The following is a 19062-nucleotide window of genomic DNA, read 5'->3' as shown; positions in this document are numbered from 1 at the left end:
CAAATTTTAGAGTTTAGTGTTTCATATACTAAACAAAATTATTCCAACATTTTTCCTCTTCCATCTATCTGTTCGATGAAGAAAATTTCATGCTCAACTCTTTATACCATTATTTAGTATGTATTATCAGATCAGTAGCAATTGCTCAATCTTGTTGCAGCAACAACAATTGAACAAATACAGATGTGGTCAATATGAATTTCATACGAGGTTATAGAGATTCAATTTGTTAGATGGTGTGTGCACTGGTACCGCACTTAGCTCTGATCTGTAGAGCATTGATTTGTTATGGCACTCTTGATCCTGGAGTCTGAGCAATCCCGGGTATGTATTCTCAACCCCATCTTTAATTTCAAAAAAAGACATCTGTCAGGACTGCACGTTGCCTTAGTGGGAATCTTGTGAACCTCTGCTCTCTGTTGGTGGTCGCACAACACTGAAATAATCTCATCATAGCATGATCTGGCATGCAGCAAACCATCGAGGCTACATGTAGAGCCTGTCTGAGAGGGCTGCTGTCGACAGGCAGGAATGATTTGTGCTCAGTGTTGAGGTGTGAGGCTCACCTGACCAGCATGGTGAGCGTGAGCCTCTACTAGGGACTGGTAGCAGCTGCTCCATCTTTTGACAGACTGCCCAGGTTCGACAGTCTTACTCATCACCATCTTGTTGTGAAGGGAGCTGTTGGTTCCTGCTGTCCTGAGCCAAACACCTGTGGGTTAATCCAGTTTGAGAATAGTAACTTGTAATTTCTATAAATAAATGGTAATTTGTAATTTCTATAATTTCTCTTACAGAAAGATGATCGAGGAAAACTAGGCACTGTTGAATTATTGTTGTTTGTTTTTGAAAAAAATGGAAAATCATTAAAGACTAAGTAATGATGAATCTTTAACATTTCAACTAATTGAGGAAAGCCAACATAGATTGGAAATGTTAGCCCATGTCAGACGAATCTGGTTGAATTTCGGAAAGATTTCACTCGAGTGATATCAAATTGTTACTAATGTGGATTTCCCGAAAGCTTTTAGTTATATACCCTTCAGAAACTTCATTGAAACAGTTGAAATTCATGGAATTGAAGGCAATTTTTTGGCTAGTCGGAAAGGTGGTAGAGCAACTAGAAATAGAGAGTGGAAGAATGGTCTCGACCCGAAACGTCACCCATTCCTTCTCTCCAGAGATGCTGTCTGTCCCGCTGAATTACTCCAGCTTTTTGTGTCTATCTTTGAGTGGAAGATTGGTTAGCCACCCAGATTTGCAGGACTTGATTAGATATGTCCCATAAGGATTAATGTTGGGCTGAATATGGATGATAGGAAAGTAGGTCACTTATACAAGTTTTCCAGTGACACAAACATTGCAAGCAGTCTTTTGTCAGATAGAGTCATAGAGTGATACCGTGTGGAAACAGGCCCTTCGGCCCAACTTGCACACACTAGGCAATATGTCCCAGCTACACTAGTCCCACCTGCCTGGGCTTGGCCCATATTCCTCCAAACCTGTCCTATCCATAAACCTGTCTAACTGTTTCTTAAATGTTGGGATAGTCTCAGCCTCAACTACCTCCTCTGGCAGCTTGTTCCATACACCCATCACCCTTTGTGTGGAAAAGATTACCCCTCAGATTCCTATTAAATCTTTTCCCCTTCACCTTGAACCTATGTCCTCTGATCCTCGATTCCCTTACTCTGGGCAAGAGATTCTGTGCATATACCCGATCTATTCCTCTCATGATTTTATACACCTCTATAAGATCACCCCTCATCCACCTGCGCTCCAAGGAATAGAAAGCTAGCCTAATCAACCTCTCTCTATTAGCTCAGACTCTCTAGTCATGGCAACATCTTCGTAAAGATGGCGTATGTATCCTCAGAAGGCTCTTCAAACTGAAATAATCAGGGATAGTAGAAGTTGTAGTAGAAATAAAGAACTGCAGTTGCTAATTTACAAAATAGACAAAGTGCTGGAGTAACTCAGTGGGTCAGGCAGCATATCTGGAGAGCATGGAGAGGTGATGTTTTGGCTTGGGACCCTTCCTCAGACTGATTGTGGTGGGGTGGGATGAAGAGAGCTGGGAGATAGGAGGGGCAGGACAAAGCCTGGCCAGTGACCGCTAGATACAGGTGTGGGGGAAGTTGCTGGTTGGATAAAGGCTAGCGATGAAAAGACAGTGTGAAATAAGGATAGTTGCTAATTGTGAAGCCAGAAGAAGGAATGTAGGTGGAGGAGGAGGGGTGAAATGGGTGTGAGTCCATATGAGTCACAGGGAAGAATGGGGAGGGGTGGGGTAGTTGATGTTAACAAAGAAATAGCAGAAAATATGGAGTTAATCATGGGTCAGCAGTTGAAAAGAGTGAAAGGGCTAAATAGACTGCTGTTGCTCCCCCTGTTGAAGGTTCATTAGTCACACTGAAACCATATTATTTGTTATATAAACTAACACTGAAAACAGAGTGCAAAGAATTAAATATTGTTAGTTTCTAGCATGATGTGAAAAGAATGTTAGACCTTTATATACAGGACTTTCTGATGAATAAAAGAGATTATTGAAGATTTTAGGTGGTTTTAAAAACAGGCTTTCGTACCTCATTTTGGAGTTGAATTAGCTGAGGTTTGGGGGATAAAGTAGATTGCGACATCTCCAAAGATTTGCAAACTAAAGAAAAGCAGATGATCCGAGTAAATATTGGAAATACAGTAAACCTTCGTTATAACAGACCATAGGCGAGGGGAAATGAAGTCCATTATTGCCATTGTCTGCTATAACCAAGTAAAGTATTATCATTGTATGTAATTGAAATAAAGAACAGCAGATGATGGTTAATACACAAAAGGACACAAAGTTCTAGAGTAACTGAGTGCGTCAGCACCATTGCTGGAGAACATGAATAGGTGATGTCAGGACCCTTCTTCGACTGATTCAGTCTTCTGTGTTACTCCAGCACTTTGTGCCGTTTCACCTTCAAACTAGGCACTGATGCCGCCTTTGTGCACCAGCAAACCCTTCTTCACCAGTTGAAGCATCTGTTGCGGCTTACGTTGTAACCTCTGGGCACAGCTCTTTCTTCAGGCCGCCGCCATCGTCAGGATAGACTCGGTCACTGTGGAGCTTCCTCTCTTGCCCGTCGCTTTGTCAACTTCCCAGCCGCCTTCTCCTTTGCAGTCGCCAATATCTTTCAAGGAGGAGTATGTTGGCAACTCCAGGAAGGAAGGAGGAGGCGGTGGTGGAGGGGGAGAGGCTGGGTGGACAGAGCGACAGGAGGAGGAAAAGACGGAGGTGAGGAACCAGTGAAGTAGACAAAGCAAACGAAGAAGCGGCAGCTGGTGAATGGGGTGCGAGCCCCAAGGTGACAGATCATGTCTTGTTGGTGGCCGAGTCCTGAATAAAGCGCTGTCCCCAGGGGCTACAACGTGAGCTGCACCAATGGCCACGTTCAACCAGATCGTACGATGGGTGAAGAGCTCGCTGGTGCATTTTGAAAGGCAGGAATGTAAGCGGATAAGACGTGATGCGAGCCAGGGGGGGCATTGGCAGGTCCATCCATTATAACCGAAATCTGTTATAAAGGGGTCTGTTAAAATGAGGGTTTATTGTACTCTGTCATTAATCCAGATATCATCACAGCCTGGCCCAAAACATGGACCAAAAAGCTGGATTCCACAGGAAAGATGAAACCAACTGTGCTCGACCTTATGATTGCGTTTGACATCAAGGTGTCCTGGTATACCAAAGTGATCATCTCCATCAAAAAAGTGTCTTATGACCTGCCCTTGACATTCAATGGAATTATCGTTACCAAGTTCCTCAGCATCAATATCCAAGAGTAACCATTAACCAGAAATCAACAGGACCAGTCACATAAATAATGAGGCTGGAAGAGCAAGACAGGATCTAGGTATCCTCTACACCTTAAATCCATTTTAACATTTATAATGTATAAGTCAATGGTGTGGTGGAATATTCTCCACTTGCTTTGACAATTCCAGCTCTGACATTGCCAAAGAAGTTCTATATCAGCCATGCAAAGCTGTCCAATTAGTGCCTCGTTGACCACCCTAAATCCCTCATCTGATACATTGTGGCTGCTGTGTGTGCCATCTACAAATTGCAGGAAAAAAATACGTATCAAGGTTATTCCAATGGCAACTTCGAAACCTGTAGCCTTTACTGCCATGTGGATAAGGCTTCGAGCACAGTTCCAAAGTAACTGAAATGCAATGTTCTGAGGAAATCTATGATATTCGCATGGGAAAGTGAAAATTGAGAAAACTGAATTGCTTCCTGCTGATTTCATGTTCTGGACAACACAATAATTTCTTTTGAATGGAATAGATTTGAGGAAATAATTGTTTATTTGATATTGTGCACTTTTTGTGAGATGCTGGTCAGTGAAGTTGGTAGTACATGGCATAATTTGTGAAATGATAGGGTGGCGGCGCCTAACGGCAGCGGCTGACTAGCAGTCTGTCCGGTTTTTTTTTTCCCTTTTTTTGTTGTGTGTCGGTGTTGGGATGGTTTTTATATATATTTTTTTGGTTGTGTATGTGTGGGAGGGGGTGGTGGTGTGGGTGGTGGTGTGGGTGGGTGGGTGTGGGGTGGGGGGGGGGAACTTTTCTCTTCCTCACGGCGCGGGGTGCGGCTCGGCTGCGGGGCCTAACATCGCCCGCTGCGGCTCGGCCGCTGGACTTTACATCCCGGTGCGGCTTGGCCGCTGGACTTTACATCCCGGTGCGGCTTGGCCGCTGGACTTTACATCCCGGTGCGGCTTGGCCGCTGGACTTAACAGTGCCCGGTGCAGCTCGGCTGCGGGGCTTAACATCGCCCGGTGCAGCTCGGCTGCAGGACTTTTCACCGCTGGTGCAGCTCGGCTGCGGGGCTTAACATCGCCCGGTGCGGCTCGGCCGCGGGGCTTAACATCGCTGGTGCGGCTCGGCTGCGGGGCTTTTCATCGCTGGTGCGGCTCGACCACGGGACTTTACATCGCCCGGTGCGGCTCGACCACGGGACTTAGCTGCGCAAGGCTTGGTCGCGGGCCTTTCATCGCCCGGTTCGGCCGCGAGACGTTTCAGCGCCCGGTGCGGGGACTGTGCGGGTCGGTCGAGGACGAGCTGTCTGTCCGTGGGCGTGGGGAAGAGAGTGGAAGTTTTGTTGCCTCCATCACAGTGAGGGGGTGTTTGGAGTCACTGTGATGGACGTTTGTGTTGGGGTTATGTGTCTTGTGTTCTTTTTTTTTTTCTTTTTTTTTTTTTTTTTCTATGACTGCTATGTAGTTTCGTTCGGTACTTCGGTACCGAACGACAAATAAAGCTCTGTTATACCTGTTATACCTGTTATATTGTCAATGGAGTTTATAATGTATTGAATAGCCAGTATGTGATCATATCTATCATCTGATGTTTGAATTGCAACCTCCCCTTTGCATATGGCTTTTACTCCCCCTTTCAGTCTAGGCTAATTCATGATGCATTTTGGGTCAATGTGACATTATTTCTCTGGACTGAACTTAGCTACATCATGTTCTGACAAGTGGTGTGACATCAACTAAAGTGGATACTCCCATAATACTTGGGCATTACACCAATTACTTTTCTAACCACAGCCAGTGGAAAACATTTGCAAACTGTTGAAAGGTGGCTTTCACATTATCTTTACTGATTATCTGGCATGTGGGCAGTTTATTAAAATTGGTACTGTGTAGAAAATCAATACTTCATTATTCACTATTGTGGGAGGACTTCAAAATACATTTCTAAATCACTGGGGATTTTCTAAAGTTACGAAATAGATTGGTACTGGTGCTATAAATATTTTGCATAGTGGACAAATAGACTGATTTTTCAATAATTAATGTAGGCATGATGTGCTTCCTTGTTTATGGGATCAAATGTAATCTGCTTGAAGTAAGCCACTAATTTCATCATAAAATCATAATTATGCTAATCGCTACTGTGCTGGCAAGAGCAATGCCTTAAATTTTACTGGCAAGGGTAATGCCTTTAATTCTACAAAGATTTTGTTGCTATGAAAGACAACAGATTCATACCATTTATGGTGTTTCTCATCAAAGGTCGGTCAGGGTGACAAAGTGGCATAGTTAGTCGAGCCAGTCTCACATGTCCAAGTTCTGTCCAAATGAAGTTTGAACATTCTCCCCATAACCATGTAGGCTTCTTCCCACTTCCTAAAGATATGCAGGTTGGCAGTTCCCTGCCTCGTCCTCGCTGCCCTTCTGAAATAATGAATGAATGAATAAGTTTATTGGCCAAGTATGTGCATATAATGGTACAATATGAGGCACTTTCCAGTCTTCTAGAACATTATTTGTGATTACAAAATGATGTACTTGCAGCTAAAGATTGATTACAGAGTGGAAGCAAAATTAATATTAATTACATCTTCTGAACTTTTCAGAAAGTGGTATATTGTTACAAAATTGATTTATTTAGTGATTGATCAAGAACTTGATTAAGAAATAGAAACAGGGAACTGCAGTTGCTGATTTACAAAAGTACCTGAGTAACTCAGTGGGTCAGGCAGCATCTCTGGAGAACAAGGAAGAAGGCTCCCAAACCGAAATGCACCTATTCTTATTCTCCAGAAACGTTGCCTGAACCACTGAGTTACTTCAGCATATTGTGTCTTAAGGACGATTAAAATATTGGGTCACCAGTACCCATCCCAATCACTGAGTCAATCCAATAACAAGGCTGGATAGAGTCGGAGTCATATAGCAGGAACACACCCTTCAGCCCAACTTGACTCCTGTCCCCTGGGAAAAAGACAACATACATTCCCCATATCTAGTTTAGTTTATGTACCTCTCTGTACCCCTCAGCTTCATGCACTCCCAAGGAATAAAGTCCTAGGCTGCTCAATATACCCTATAGTTCTGGCCCTTGAGTCCTGGGAACATCCTCGTAAATCTTCTCTGCACTCTTTCCAGCTTGGTGACATCCTTCTTTTGTAAGGTAACCAAAAGTGAATGCAATACTTCAAATACATCAATGTCTTGTACACTGTAATGTAATAGACCAACTTCAATACTCAGTACCCTGACTGATGAAGGCCAATCTACCAAAAGCCACCTTTACCACCCTTTCTACCTGCGGTGCCAGTTTCAGGGAATGATGTTCTAGTAGTTCCCAATCACTCTGCTCTACACCATTCTCCAGGTCCTTGCCATTCACAGCAAGGATCTTGTCCTGGTTTGACTTCTCAAAATGCAACACATCGCACTTGCATGAATTAAATTCCATTAGCAATTCCATGGCCCACTTGTCCAACTGACCAAGATCCTGCTGTAATTCTTGATAACCATCTTCACTGTCTCATCTCCAGTCCAAAAAAAACCCGTCCATGATACCTTCTGCTTCTTGCCATGAAGCCAATTCTGTATTTGGTTAGCTGTCTCTCCCTGAATCCCCATGCAAACTATCCTTCCAGAGCAGCTTACCATGTGGACCTTTTTCAAAGGCCTAGCTGAAGTCTATATAGACTACATCAACTGCCCTGTCCTCATCAACCTTCTTAGTTAAAAAAAACTCAATTAATTTGTGAGACTATCTTCTACACACAAAACTACATGGTGTTCCTAATCAACCTCTGTCTTTCCAAATGCATCTGTATATTTTATCCCTCAGAATCCTCCCCAGTAATTTTCCTACCACAAATAATGGTATAAATTTTCAAAATCTATTCACAATTTATAAATTTCAAAATTAGAAATCTATGAGCTTTCGCTTTATATTACAACAGTTTTTGTTTCAATTAAATCCAGCGATGGTCTAATTCCAAACTAAACGTTATGCGCTTCTGTTTTCACAGAATCAACAATAACTGGGGATAAGGCATTATTCAGCCTTGAAGAGAAATCAAAGTCATCCAAGAAACGAGTCCACTATCAGAAATACACCAAAGGTGAGAGTGTAGCACTTTGTATGCGGTATCCTGTTATTCCTATTAATTATCCTATTAATACTTAATTTTCAACATTTGCTATTTAAACTTTGAAATCTAATTAAATAATTTTCTAGCCGATGGGTATTTTACATGTATCTTGGAGCATCACCTGTGATTTCAAAGAAGTAACAAGTTCAAATTTATTGTCATGTGCACGATTGTAGTGAGGTACAGGTACTATAAAATACCTTGCTTGCAGCAGCAGAACTTTTCATCTCCAACTGCCAGTGTGACATTAATCACCTCAAATTCTCCACTCCCCTGACTAACTCTAACCTCTCCCCTCCTGAACGTGCAGCCCTCCACTCACTCTGCAACAACCCTGACTTAGTCATCAAACCCGCTGACAAGGGAGGTGCTGTGGTAGTCTGGCGAGCTGACCTCTACCGGACCGAGGCCAGACGACAACTGTCAGACACCTCTTCCTACTTATCCTTGGACCATGACCCCACCGATAAACACCAGACCTTAATCATCAGCACCATCACGGACCTCACCATTTCCGGTGATCTACCCTCTAATGCCTCCAAACTTATCGTTCCCCAGCCCCGCACAGCCTGATTTTACCTCCTACCTAAAATCCATAAACAGAACTGTCCCGGCAGACCCATTGTTTCTGTCTGCTCATGTCCCACCGAACTTATTTCCACCTACCTCGACTCCATCCTATCCCCCCTGGTCAAATCCCTCCCCACCTACGTTAAAGACACCTCACATGCTCTCCATTTCCTCGATAACTTCCGGTTTCAAGGCCCCCACTCCCTCATCTTCACCATGGATGTCCAGTCACTCCACACTTCCATCCCCCACAAGGATGGTCTTGAAGCCCTCCGTTTCTTCCTCGACCGTAGAACCAGCCAATCCCCATCTACTAACACTCTCCTCCGCCTAGCAGAGCTAGTTCTTACCCTTAACAACTTCTCCTTTGACTCCTCCCACTTCCTCCAAACCAGAGGCGTAGCTATGGGCCCTAGCTATGCCTGCCTCTTTGTCGGGTAGGTCGAACAATCCCTGTTCCGGACGTACACTGGCCCCATCCTCGAACTCTACCTCCGCAACATCGACGACTGCATTGGTGCTACGTCTTGTACCCATGCAGAACTCACTGACTTCATACACTTCACTTCCAATTTCCATCCTGCCCTTAAATATACTTGGACTATCTCCGAAATCTCCCTCCCGTTTCTGGACCTCACCATCTCCATCACAGGAGACAGACTAGTGATTGACATCTACTATAAACCCACTGACTCGCACAGCTATCTGGACTACACTTCTTCCCACCCTGTCTCCTGCAAAAAGTCTATCCCCTACTCCCAATTCCTCCGTCTACGCCGCATCTGCGCCCGGGATGAGGTGTTTCACACTAGGGCATCAGAGATGTCCTCATTCTTCAGGAAACGGGGCTTCTCCTCTTCCATTATAGATGAGGCTCTCACTAGGGTCTCTTCTACATCACGCAGCTCTGCTCTTGCTCCCCCTCCCCCCATTCATAACAAGGACAGAATCCCCCTCGTTCTCACCTTCCACCCCATCAGCCAGCGTATCCAACAAATAATCCTCCAACATTTCCGTCACCTACAAAGGGACCCCACTACTGGCCACATCTTCCCATCCCCTCCCCTTTCTGCGTTCTGCCTCTAATTTCCTCTCTCTCTAACTTCCTGTCTCCACCCATATCCTTCCTTTATCCCGCCCCCCCTGACATCAGTCTGAAGAAGGGTCTCGACCCGAAACGTCACCCATTCCTTCTCTCCTGAGATGCTGCCTGGCCTGCTGAGTTACTCCAGCATTTTGTGAATAAATACCTTCGATTTGTACCAGCATCTGCAGTTATTTTCTTACACTTTCTTAAACACACAAATTGTACGTAAATTGCCCTATTAAGATGAGTTGTAGTCTTGTGGAGTTTTCCCTGGAAATATAGAGCACTGCAAGCACTTCTGCTAAAGATATGTTTTCTCAAACAATTAATTTTTCTTGATCGTTTTTAGTTTGTTTAATTTGCAGAAAGAAGATAGACATGTGTATCCACACAGTGTATTTCATAAATACATAGTTTGACATGAGAACAGTGATATATTCTCAAAAGAAACTGCTACTCCACTTTTGAGAGAGATAAATCATTTGACACTATCTGTGGTCTGGGTTGCTATTTTGTGCTTAGCTGTAATCTCAACGAGGAAAATCAAATAATTCATTCAATCCAACTAATAAGTCAAAGCTCCATAGCACTGATGTGCCGATGGGGATCCATATTTCCAATTTCCCCTCAAGGGAATCTCCTCAACAATGTTAAGAAATATTAACTTTAAGCTAGAGGTTGTCTATGGTTTGTTAGGAAATTATAGGTAGATTGATGTGTCATTAGTTTCCCTCAGTTTTACACCAGTTGGATTAAGACGAAAACATTGCTGCAGCCTGTTCAATCTCATTGTTCTGCAAGTTACTCTTGATCGTGTTATTAGAGTGTGTAGGCATTTCTTTAATGGGTCCAATGCTAGCTCTAATTAAAGCTTATGGTGCCCATTGTGCATTTTTACAATTGGTCTGAATGAAGACCACAATTCATTTTTAGTTTCAAGTCTTTTGAATTGTGGTCATGGGTGAAATCAGTTTAGTTTACCAGCCCCCATTGTTCTATAATTTGAAAGGGCTGTCTCATTTGACCAGTGGTGTCCAAACTTTTTTCAAAGAGGGCCAGATTTGATAATGTGAAAATACCCAAGGGCCAATGGAAATGCATTAGGTAACTTATCATGGGAAATTAGATGTTGTCTGTTAACCCCCCCGGACCTTTAACTAATGCGCTCCCCCCACCCCCCCCCCCCCTCCACCTCGAGTCTGACATTCCTCAGGCCGGGCAGCGCTGACCGCCGGGAGGTGTAGTCGCCGTCGCCTCTCCCGTTTGGGGGGGATGCGGCACCCGCCCGACTGACGGGAGCGCCTGCCAATGTGCGTGCGGGGTGGCGAGAGCTCTGCTGCTGCTCTCCCGTCCCCCCCACCCCGCATGCCCTCAACCCCGCCGCCGGGAAATGTAGTCGTCGTCGCCTCTCCCGCTCGGGGCGGGGGGGGGGGGGGGGGGTCGGGCAGCGCTGACCGCCGGGAGGTGTAGTTGCCCTCTCCCCTCCCCTCTCCCTACCTTCATTCTGTTAGACAGTGCTGGCAGGCCATAAATAATGAATTTTAAGACGGAAGCTGCGGGCCGTATAAAATCTGACTTCGGGCTACGATTGGCCCCCGGGCCGGACTTTGGACATGTCTGCATTAGACTGTTCAAATTGGCTATGCTTTTTATCTCTCTGTTTTGTCAAAAGATGATTTTGGAAGTGCATCCTGATTGGAAGGAAGCAATTGCTTAGTTTTATTGTCATGTTTATTTTAGAGATACAGCGCGGAAACAGGCCATTCAGAACCAGCGATCCCTGCGCACTATCCTACACATACCAGAGACATTTAGAATTATACCAAACCGTTTAGCCTACAAACCTGTACGTCTTTGGAGTGTAGGAGGAAACCGGAGATCCTGGAGAAAACCCACGCAGGTCAAGGGGAGAATGTACAAACTCTGTACAGACAAGCACTCGTATTCAGGATTGAACCCGAGTCTCTGGCGCTGTAAGACAGCAACTCTACCGCTGCGTCAACCTTCAGTCTTAGCTATCTTTGTTTCTTTCCTTATCATTGAGGAAATCACTAGAGTGGCATATATCCTTTTTTAATTAGTTTTTTTTAATTGATTCATAATGGTTTTAAAATATTTTTCAATTCAATCCTTCTTGACAGTCCTACATGATAAGAATTATGGATAAATTACTAACAGCGACTCCTAGTTCTGTTTGATACATATTACATATGAAGAGTTCAGGATAGTTCTTATGTTGAACTAAAACCCTGAAGGCGTGTAAGAAGGAACTGTAGATGTTGGTTTAAACTGAAGATAGACACAAAAAGCTGTAGTAACTCAGCGGGACAGGCAGCATCTCTGGAGAGAAGGAATGGGTGACATTTCAGGTAAATACCCTTCTTCAGTCATGAGTTCATGTTTCACTCTACCAAGTTATGACTTGTATATTAAGAAATCTATTTGTGAATTGGCAGCAAGGAAAAAGAGATTAGAACATGCATTTTTGTTTTTAACTAAAATAGCTGGTTCACTAATCTGTTGGGAAGGAAATTTGTATTTTCTATGATAATTATTTGACTCTTAATGCCTTTGAATTATATTAACTGAAAGAGAAGGTTAGCATCACCTCCTCAAAACAAGAATTGACATTAAATGTGGCGTAATCCATGTTGCTCATGTCCTAAGCAAATAATGCAAATATATTTTTCAGAGGGCAAAATTCAGCCAATGATGTTGTTGCCTCTTTGCAAAATGTTACAGCTTTTAATCCTCGCCACCACATAGGCTGTATGTAATTGCAGTGTATTAGTGGCAAGGATCGATCTATGGTGAAACAATGCTATTTCAAAAACACTGAGCTGCTTACTCCCATGTGACAGTGTTTCCTATAAAGATAATACTTCCAGTGGACGATTAAATCTTAGGAAGTGTGAATTCCAAACCCATTTTGAACCTTTGTAGAAAATGCTCAAAGGATTCAATTTATTCCTTTGTGTTCAAGTCCCTACGTTTTGTACATTGTTTGAGGTTAAAGCAGCTTCCCAGCTTTGGTCTGGGAACAAAAGGGAATGTTAGGTTTTGTTAAATTTCCCAAGACACCATTGGGCTTCTTTTGTTTCACATAGGTTGAGAAAAACATTTTAGGTGACCATCATGTGTAATAGTATTGGAAGGTCAACAATACAATTGTAACTTTTTTTTTGCGTTGTTGCTTATTTCATCCTTTTTTGATGTCTCGATGAGCTCCTTAAGTTGTAAATCTTTGGATTTGTAGTACACCTTTGCCACGATACAAATATCTCTTGACCATTAACAAACAAACAAACTGCAGGAAGAATTTGAAGGGTTAGGCAACATCTGTGCATGCAAAAGGATAGATGATGTTTTGCATAGAGAACCTGGATCAGGACACTTCCAAATGTTTAATTTGTAGAAATGATTATTTTTGCAGCTCGAAATGTTGCTGCCAGGTGCAACCCACATATTATATTAATCTATGATTGTGGTCAAATAAGGTGATTTTGGCCTTTTTGATTTGGTGGATGTCTAGTTAATTCAATTGAGTTTGAACAATTTTTGTATAATTTCTAATTACCACTTTTGTTTGCAATGGAATGATAGCAAAGGACCTCTCTTCTCGAAGTGCGACTGATCTTGCCTGTGTGTTTGGAAAACGTATCAAACAAGTTAAAGTATCCAATGATGATGAAAAAGAGATAGAGGTAAGGAATTTATGTATATTTATTGATTCTACCATTTTACTAAAATATAAAATGGTAGAATTGTTTATTTCCATTTTCCATCACTTTTTTTTGAAAAATAAGTTGCAGTCACATGAGATACCAAGAGTTCATTCCTGGCTTAAAATGCATATTGTGGGGTAAAATCAGTTATGGTATGCAATTGGTTGTAAGAGAGGGAGTGAAGATTATAATGAGTAAAAAGAATAGTTAAAAAGAAACTTGGAAGATAAATTATTTATCATTGAACATAGTTAAGATGCAGAATTCTGTTACAAATATATTAAAGCATTTTCTCTGAATTCTATTAGAGAACATGATTGTTTGAGCGCATAATATTAAAATGTATGGGAAGCAAAAAAGTGTGTGACCAGATGCTTTATATAAAGGAAAAATACTTGTGCAGATTGGCTTGGCTAAATGACCAGTATCTCTGCACTGCAGTTTGATTCAATGGGTTACTTCCCCCTTGAAGAATAGCTGATCATATAGAAGTCATTTTGGTGTGTTATGATATTGAATGTATCTCTTCTAGAGTCCTAAGCACGTTTTAAATGAAGCACGTTTAATTCTGAGAAGTAATTTCTCCAGAGGTTATAATTTACAAAAGATTTCCAAAACACAGGTACAATAAGAGAAAAAACTTACCAATGAGTTGCAGACGAATAAGTCGTCTGCCGATTACAGAAGCTGAGGAATGCATTCTGCGACTTTTCTCCACAAATCTTAATCCATCCTCACTGCCTTCTAACATTTATAATGTTTTTCTACGAGTGGATAACACCTGAATGTAATGATTACATTGAGCAAGCCAAGTGCCTTGATTATGTCAATGTGAACCTTATTTTTCTTATACTAACACCACAATCCTTTTAGGGTTAATGTAGAGGTGGATTTTTTTTAAATCAGTCCATGGAGTCTTGCTCTTAAGGACATTGGGAAACCCGTTGTTTCCCAATGTTCCTCTTGATAATGTTATGATGATGATGGAAAAAGTGTACTTGCCAGAGGCTTATCTGAAATAATGATAAGAATCTTGAACCTAGGTCAGCTTCTGCTGCTGTGTTAGAAAACTAAGGTCAGCATTAAGCCTTTTGGGCCTGGATAGTCAATATTCATGACAGGTGCTCATCTAAGCAACCTTATTTTCATTTGTGTTAAAGACAAATGGGACCTTTGACTTTTAAATATGTTTTGTAAACTAACACAGATTCTGGAAACCTACAATTTTCTGAAAGTTGATAATGTTTGAAAATACTGAAGTGAAATTACAGTTGCACCTCCTGAGATGCATAACGCCTGGATCTGTGTATATTTCCATGTTTTTTTTAACTTTCTTGTGGCTCGCATGTTTGTGTAAAACGAGAAAATACCAAGTACAGCTTCCATTGCTTTCTATCAAACTGAACATCCTGAAGACCATAGGTTTTTTCCCGTTTACTTCAGACGCCATTTCCTTCCTGTTACAGCTGTGTTTCCTGATGTAGCCTTATTGCTGGAGATAATAATATAGGATAGACAGGAGCTTGGCAAAGACCAGTCATAAGCTTTACAGCTGAACAATATGTTCCTGAAACAGGATCAAGTCTGGGAATGGCTTCACTTCTCAGATTTAGGTGCACTGAGTTCATTTAATTCAAACTGTTCGCCTGTGATGTCCAGTGCATCTTATCGCTCTGAACCATATGACATTTTGGAAGAATACAATTGACGTTGAACTATCAGCTGAGACAGGTTGTTTTTAGAAATAAAAACAAGTAAACTACTGCAATAATTCCTTCATTGTCTGCTCCACTTAATTTTGCTGGCATGGCAAGTTTGTTGTTGAAATGAAACACTGTCAGGAGTGCAATCTAACAATCTCAAGCACTTAAATCCAGCTGTATAGTGTATACAGTATGTTAGCTCTGATCAGCTGAATGAATTAAAAAAATATATATACGAGGATTGCATTGAAATCTGTTGATGCTTTTCCTGACACTAACCAAGTAAAATCACGTTATTGCAGAGGAGCTCCTACAGCAGTAAAGAACATTGAAACTGGTTTTATGTTTTTGTTCATCTATTATGTAATTCTATTTAATTTTGTTCTCCACAGTATTTATTTATGTTCATTGTCATAGGTGCAGAATTAGGCCATACAGCCCATTGGGTCAACTCCGCCATTCAATCATGGCTGATCATCTTTCTCGCTCAACCCCATTTTCCTCCCTTCTCCCCATAACCTTTGACACCCTTACTAATCAAGAACCTTTATAAATCTGTAATAATGAAAAGGAGATTTAACACGCATTCAAATTTTGTTTACATAAGATATAAATAAAACATGAGTTTAGTTTGGAGATACAGCGTGGAAACTGGCCCTACGGCCCACCAAGTCCGCACTGACCAGCGATCCCACCCACTAACACTATCCTACACGCACTAGGACAATTTACATTTATACCAAATCAATTAACCTATATGTCTTTGGGTAGAAACCGAAGATCTGCAAGAAAACCCACAAGATGGTGGGGAAAACATACAACCTCTGTACAGACAAACACCTGTAGTCAAGATCAAACCCATGTCTCTGGCACTGTAAGGCAGAGGCTCTATCACTACACCATTGGGTCTCCCTTAATGTGTGTTAACACTTTTGATTTGGGTGTTTCTTCCTTTAATGTGACATTGTGGAAGTACAGTTTGATAGGTAGTAATGAAAATATTATAGGTGCTCAAGCTTTGACCCATGAGCATCTCATCTTTCATGAGTCTGGAAAAAGGCACGCTGTTCATTTGCGAAGGCAATATAGCTTAGTGCAAATGTGTCCATGTTCTGCTGGTGTCCTGTTGCCATTGCAACAACCTGGAGCTCAATGCTCAGATAGTGGAAGTGCAAAACTTGTACTTCCAATGTAGGTTTATTTTAAAACTAGAGTATGGTGGACCCGTTGGGTCCAAATCTCTCCTGCGGGCCTCTCCTGGGGCAACCCTCCCCGAACTGATGATCCTGCAGGCCTTGCAACCCTCTCCAACTGACGGGTGCCACCTCGGCCCCGTGCCGCCAGCGCTGCAGCCAGAGCGAGGCGTGGACCCAAAGAGTCTCCTGTATTGGTCTAGCACCCTCCCCTCCCTCACTCCCCCCCCACTCACCCACTCCATCCCCCCTCAACCCCCCATATCCCCCCCACAAACTTTAAAATGTGAATACCTTTAAAAATATAACACCGATTTCAATGAGACTTCTTCCATTAGCACGAAAGGGATGGCGGTGAGTAAGGTGGGCCTAAAATTGTTGCGCTATCGTGTACCATTTTGCCTGTAATTCAGGAACAAACAAACAAGAGATTTAGTATATAGATATAGATGTTTGGATACAAAATTAATGGCATATTATTCTCTTAGTCGACAAATATTGCCAATATACGAATTTTATGACAATCTCCTCAATGGGATAAATTAAGTTTCTGTGAGCAGAGTATAGATTCATAACCTGATGGCTGAGACAAAAAAAAAGTTTAAAAATCTAGCATGTGGGAAAATAACGTCATTGTGTAACAGAAGGTGAAATTCACCTAAGTTTTCCAGATACCCAGTTTTATTTTGTAGAAGCATCAATAGCAGATGCTTTGCTCTTCCAAGATTTCAAATAATCTAATTGATATAGAATAAATGATAATAACATTCATTTGTTGAATATAAACAACTATAAATAAAATATAAATACATTAGATAATTGCAGTTTAAAAAATAGTAGCTTAGGTTTTGGATGTCTGTTACTGGAGAAATCAAAAGAAAAACTGATGTACTATGATTTTCTGTTTTATTTACAAGACTTCTCATTAAGAGCAGCATCCAGACACATTTATGCCACTTGGTCAAGATTTACAAATGGTAAAATTAAATGAGACGTTGCCTTGAAACATCTCAGATTTCCCACGATTAAAACAAATGAACCCTGCAACATAGAAGGTCAATCAACCAGTTGTGTGCGCACCTCTTTGAAAGAGCTATCCAAATTAGTCATCCTAGTCTTACAATATTCAATTCCCTTGAATGCTTGTGAAAACAGATTATGCCACCCTTTGAAAAAGTATCATTTTAATTTTATGGTCTCCATATACACTTTTACATGATAAGTGTTTTTTTCCATCTTACTCCATCAATAACGAACTGAATTTGAATATCTATTATCTCTCTCCTTAGTCTTTTTTATTCTAAGACCAGATCATCTCAACTTCACCAATCTTGCCCCATAACTGAAAAACTTCCATGGTAGTATTTGAATACATGGTAGTATTAAACTATTCCAAGGCTTTTTGATGAAGACTGATACCCAGAAATTGTACACGGTTCTCTATCTGCTTAATTAGTGATTTGCAAAGGTTCAGCCTGGTTCCCGTTTTTGGCATTTGCTACTCTTACTTACAAGGCATTCCACATGCTTTCTGAACTACCAATGTTACCTTCAAGGATTTATGGATGTGTGTTTGAGATTTCCCTTCTGTTGTATCCCCATCTTAAAATTAGTACTATTTATCTTTTACTGCCGCTTCATGTTGTTTCCCTTTTGAAGTCCATTAGTTTAGTTTAGAGATACAGTGTGGAACAGGCCCACTGAGTTAACGCCGACCAGCGATCACCCATACACTACTTTTATCCTACACACTAGGGACAATTTACAGAAGCCAATTAACCTGCAAACCTAATAGATTCACAAAAAGCTGAATAAGGGTCTCGACCTGAAACGTCACACATTCCTTCTCTCCAGAGATGCTGCCTATCCTGCTGAGTTACTCCGGCTTTTTGTCCCTATCTTTGGTTTAAACCAGCATCTGCAGTTCTTTCTTACACATCCTATAAACCTACACGTCTTTGGAATGTGAGAGGAAACCGGAGCACCTGGAGAAAACCCTCCGTGGTCACAGGGAGGATGTACAAATTTCACACAGAAGCACCTGTGGTCAAGATCGAATCGAGGTTTGTGGCGCTGTAAAGCAGTAACTCTACCACTGCGCCACTGTGCTGCCATGAGTTCTTCATATTAGTTCTAATTGAGTTGCATTCTTCATGCATCTGCTCATTTTACAAAACTGCTATTATCCTTTCGCTATTTCGTATCATCCACAAAGTTCAGAATCATACGATTTATACTCAAATCAAGGGTAGTTTTAAAAAGAAAGAATTGTCCTAATACTAATCCTTGGGAGATCCATTTGCTTGCTTCTCTCCCATAACAAAAACACATGCATCTTTATTGTCTTGCCCCTCAGACAGTTCAAGGCACGATAACTCTTTAATACTTATTTTCCAAATCTTTGCTTTGTGGGACTATATCAAATGACTTTTCAAACATTATGTAGACTGTCTAATACTGTACTTCTGTCAACACTTAAATTCTATAAAATAACCCATTGGTTACTTGGATACACTTTGCTGTCAGCAAATCTGCATTGGCTGTACCATATTAAGCACAGGAAAATAAACATTGATTTCTTGTGGTCAGAAATGTACAATTGTTTAATCTTTCAGTTTTCGTATCCATATACTACAATGTGGTGCTGACCACTACTGCTAATTGACAAAGTTTGCATCTGAGTCAGTTAGCCTTCAGCCTAATGGGCTTAGCTTGACAAGTATTCTTGTTTAAATGGAGTTTTTTCTCTCTTCTCTAATCAGGAGCATGTAGGGTATTTTGACCCTTATACTTTTGCCTGTATAGCTGAAAGTCAAGCAATTGAATAAAAAGT

The 19062-nt window shown here is 41.6% G+C and overlaps 1 protein-coding gene across 1 annotated transcript in view; it reads left to right on the top strand.

Moving 5' to 3' along the window:
- The window catches only part of pinx1 (PIN2 (TERF1) interacting telomerase inhibitor 1), a 61316-nt gene that overhangs the window by 22218 nt on the left and 20036 nt on the right, over window positions 1-19062 (top strand). The window contains exons 5-6 of the mRNA XM_078399442.1: window positions 7829-7921; window positions 13212-13312. Coding sequence (XP_078255568.1) covers window positions 7829-7921; window positions 13212-13312 — 194 coding nt within the window. The remainder of the gene's footprint in view (window positions 1-7828; window positions 7922-13211; window positions 13313-19062) is intronic.

Source organism: Rhinoraja longicauda, chromosome 5 (genome assembly GCF_053455715.1).
Source record: "Rhinoraja longicauda isolate Sanriku21f chromosome 5, sRhiLon1.1, whole genome shotgun sequence".
NCBI classification, from domain to species: Eukaryota; Metazoa; Chordata; class Chondrichthyes; order Rajiformes; family Arhynchobatidae; genus Rhinoraja; species Rhinoraja longicauda.
Note: the sequence above shows the minus strand (reverse complement) of the source record. Positions and strands in the feature narration are given on the sequence as shown.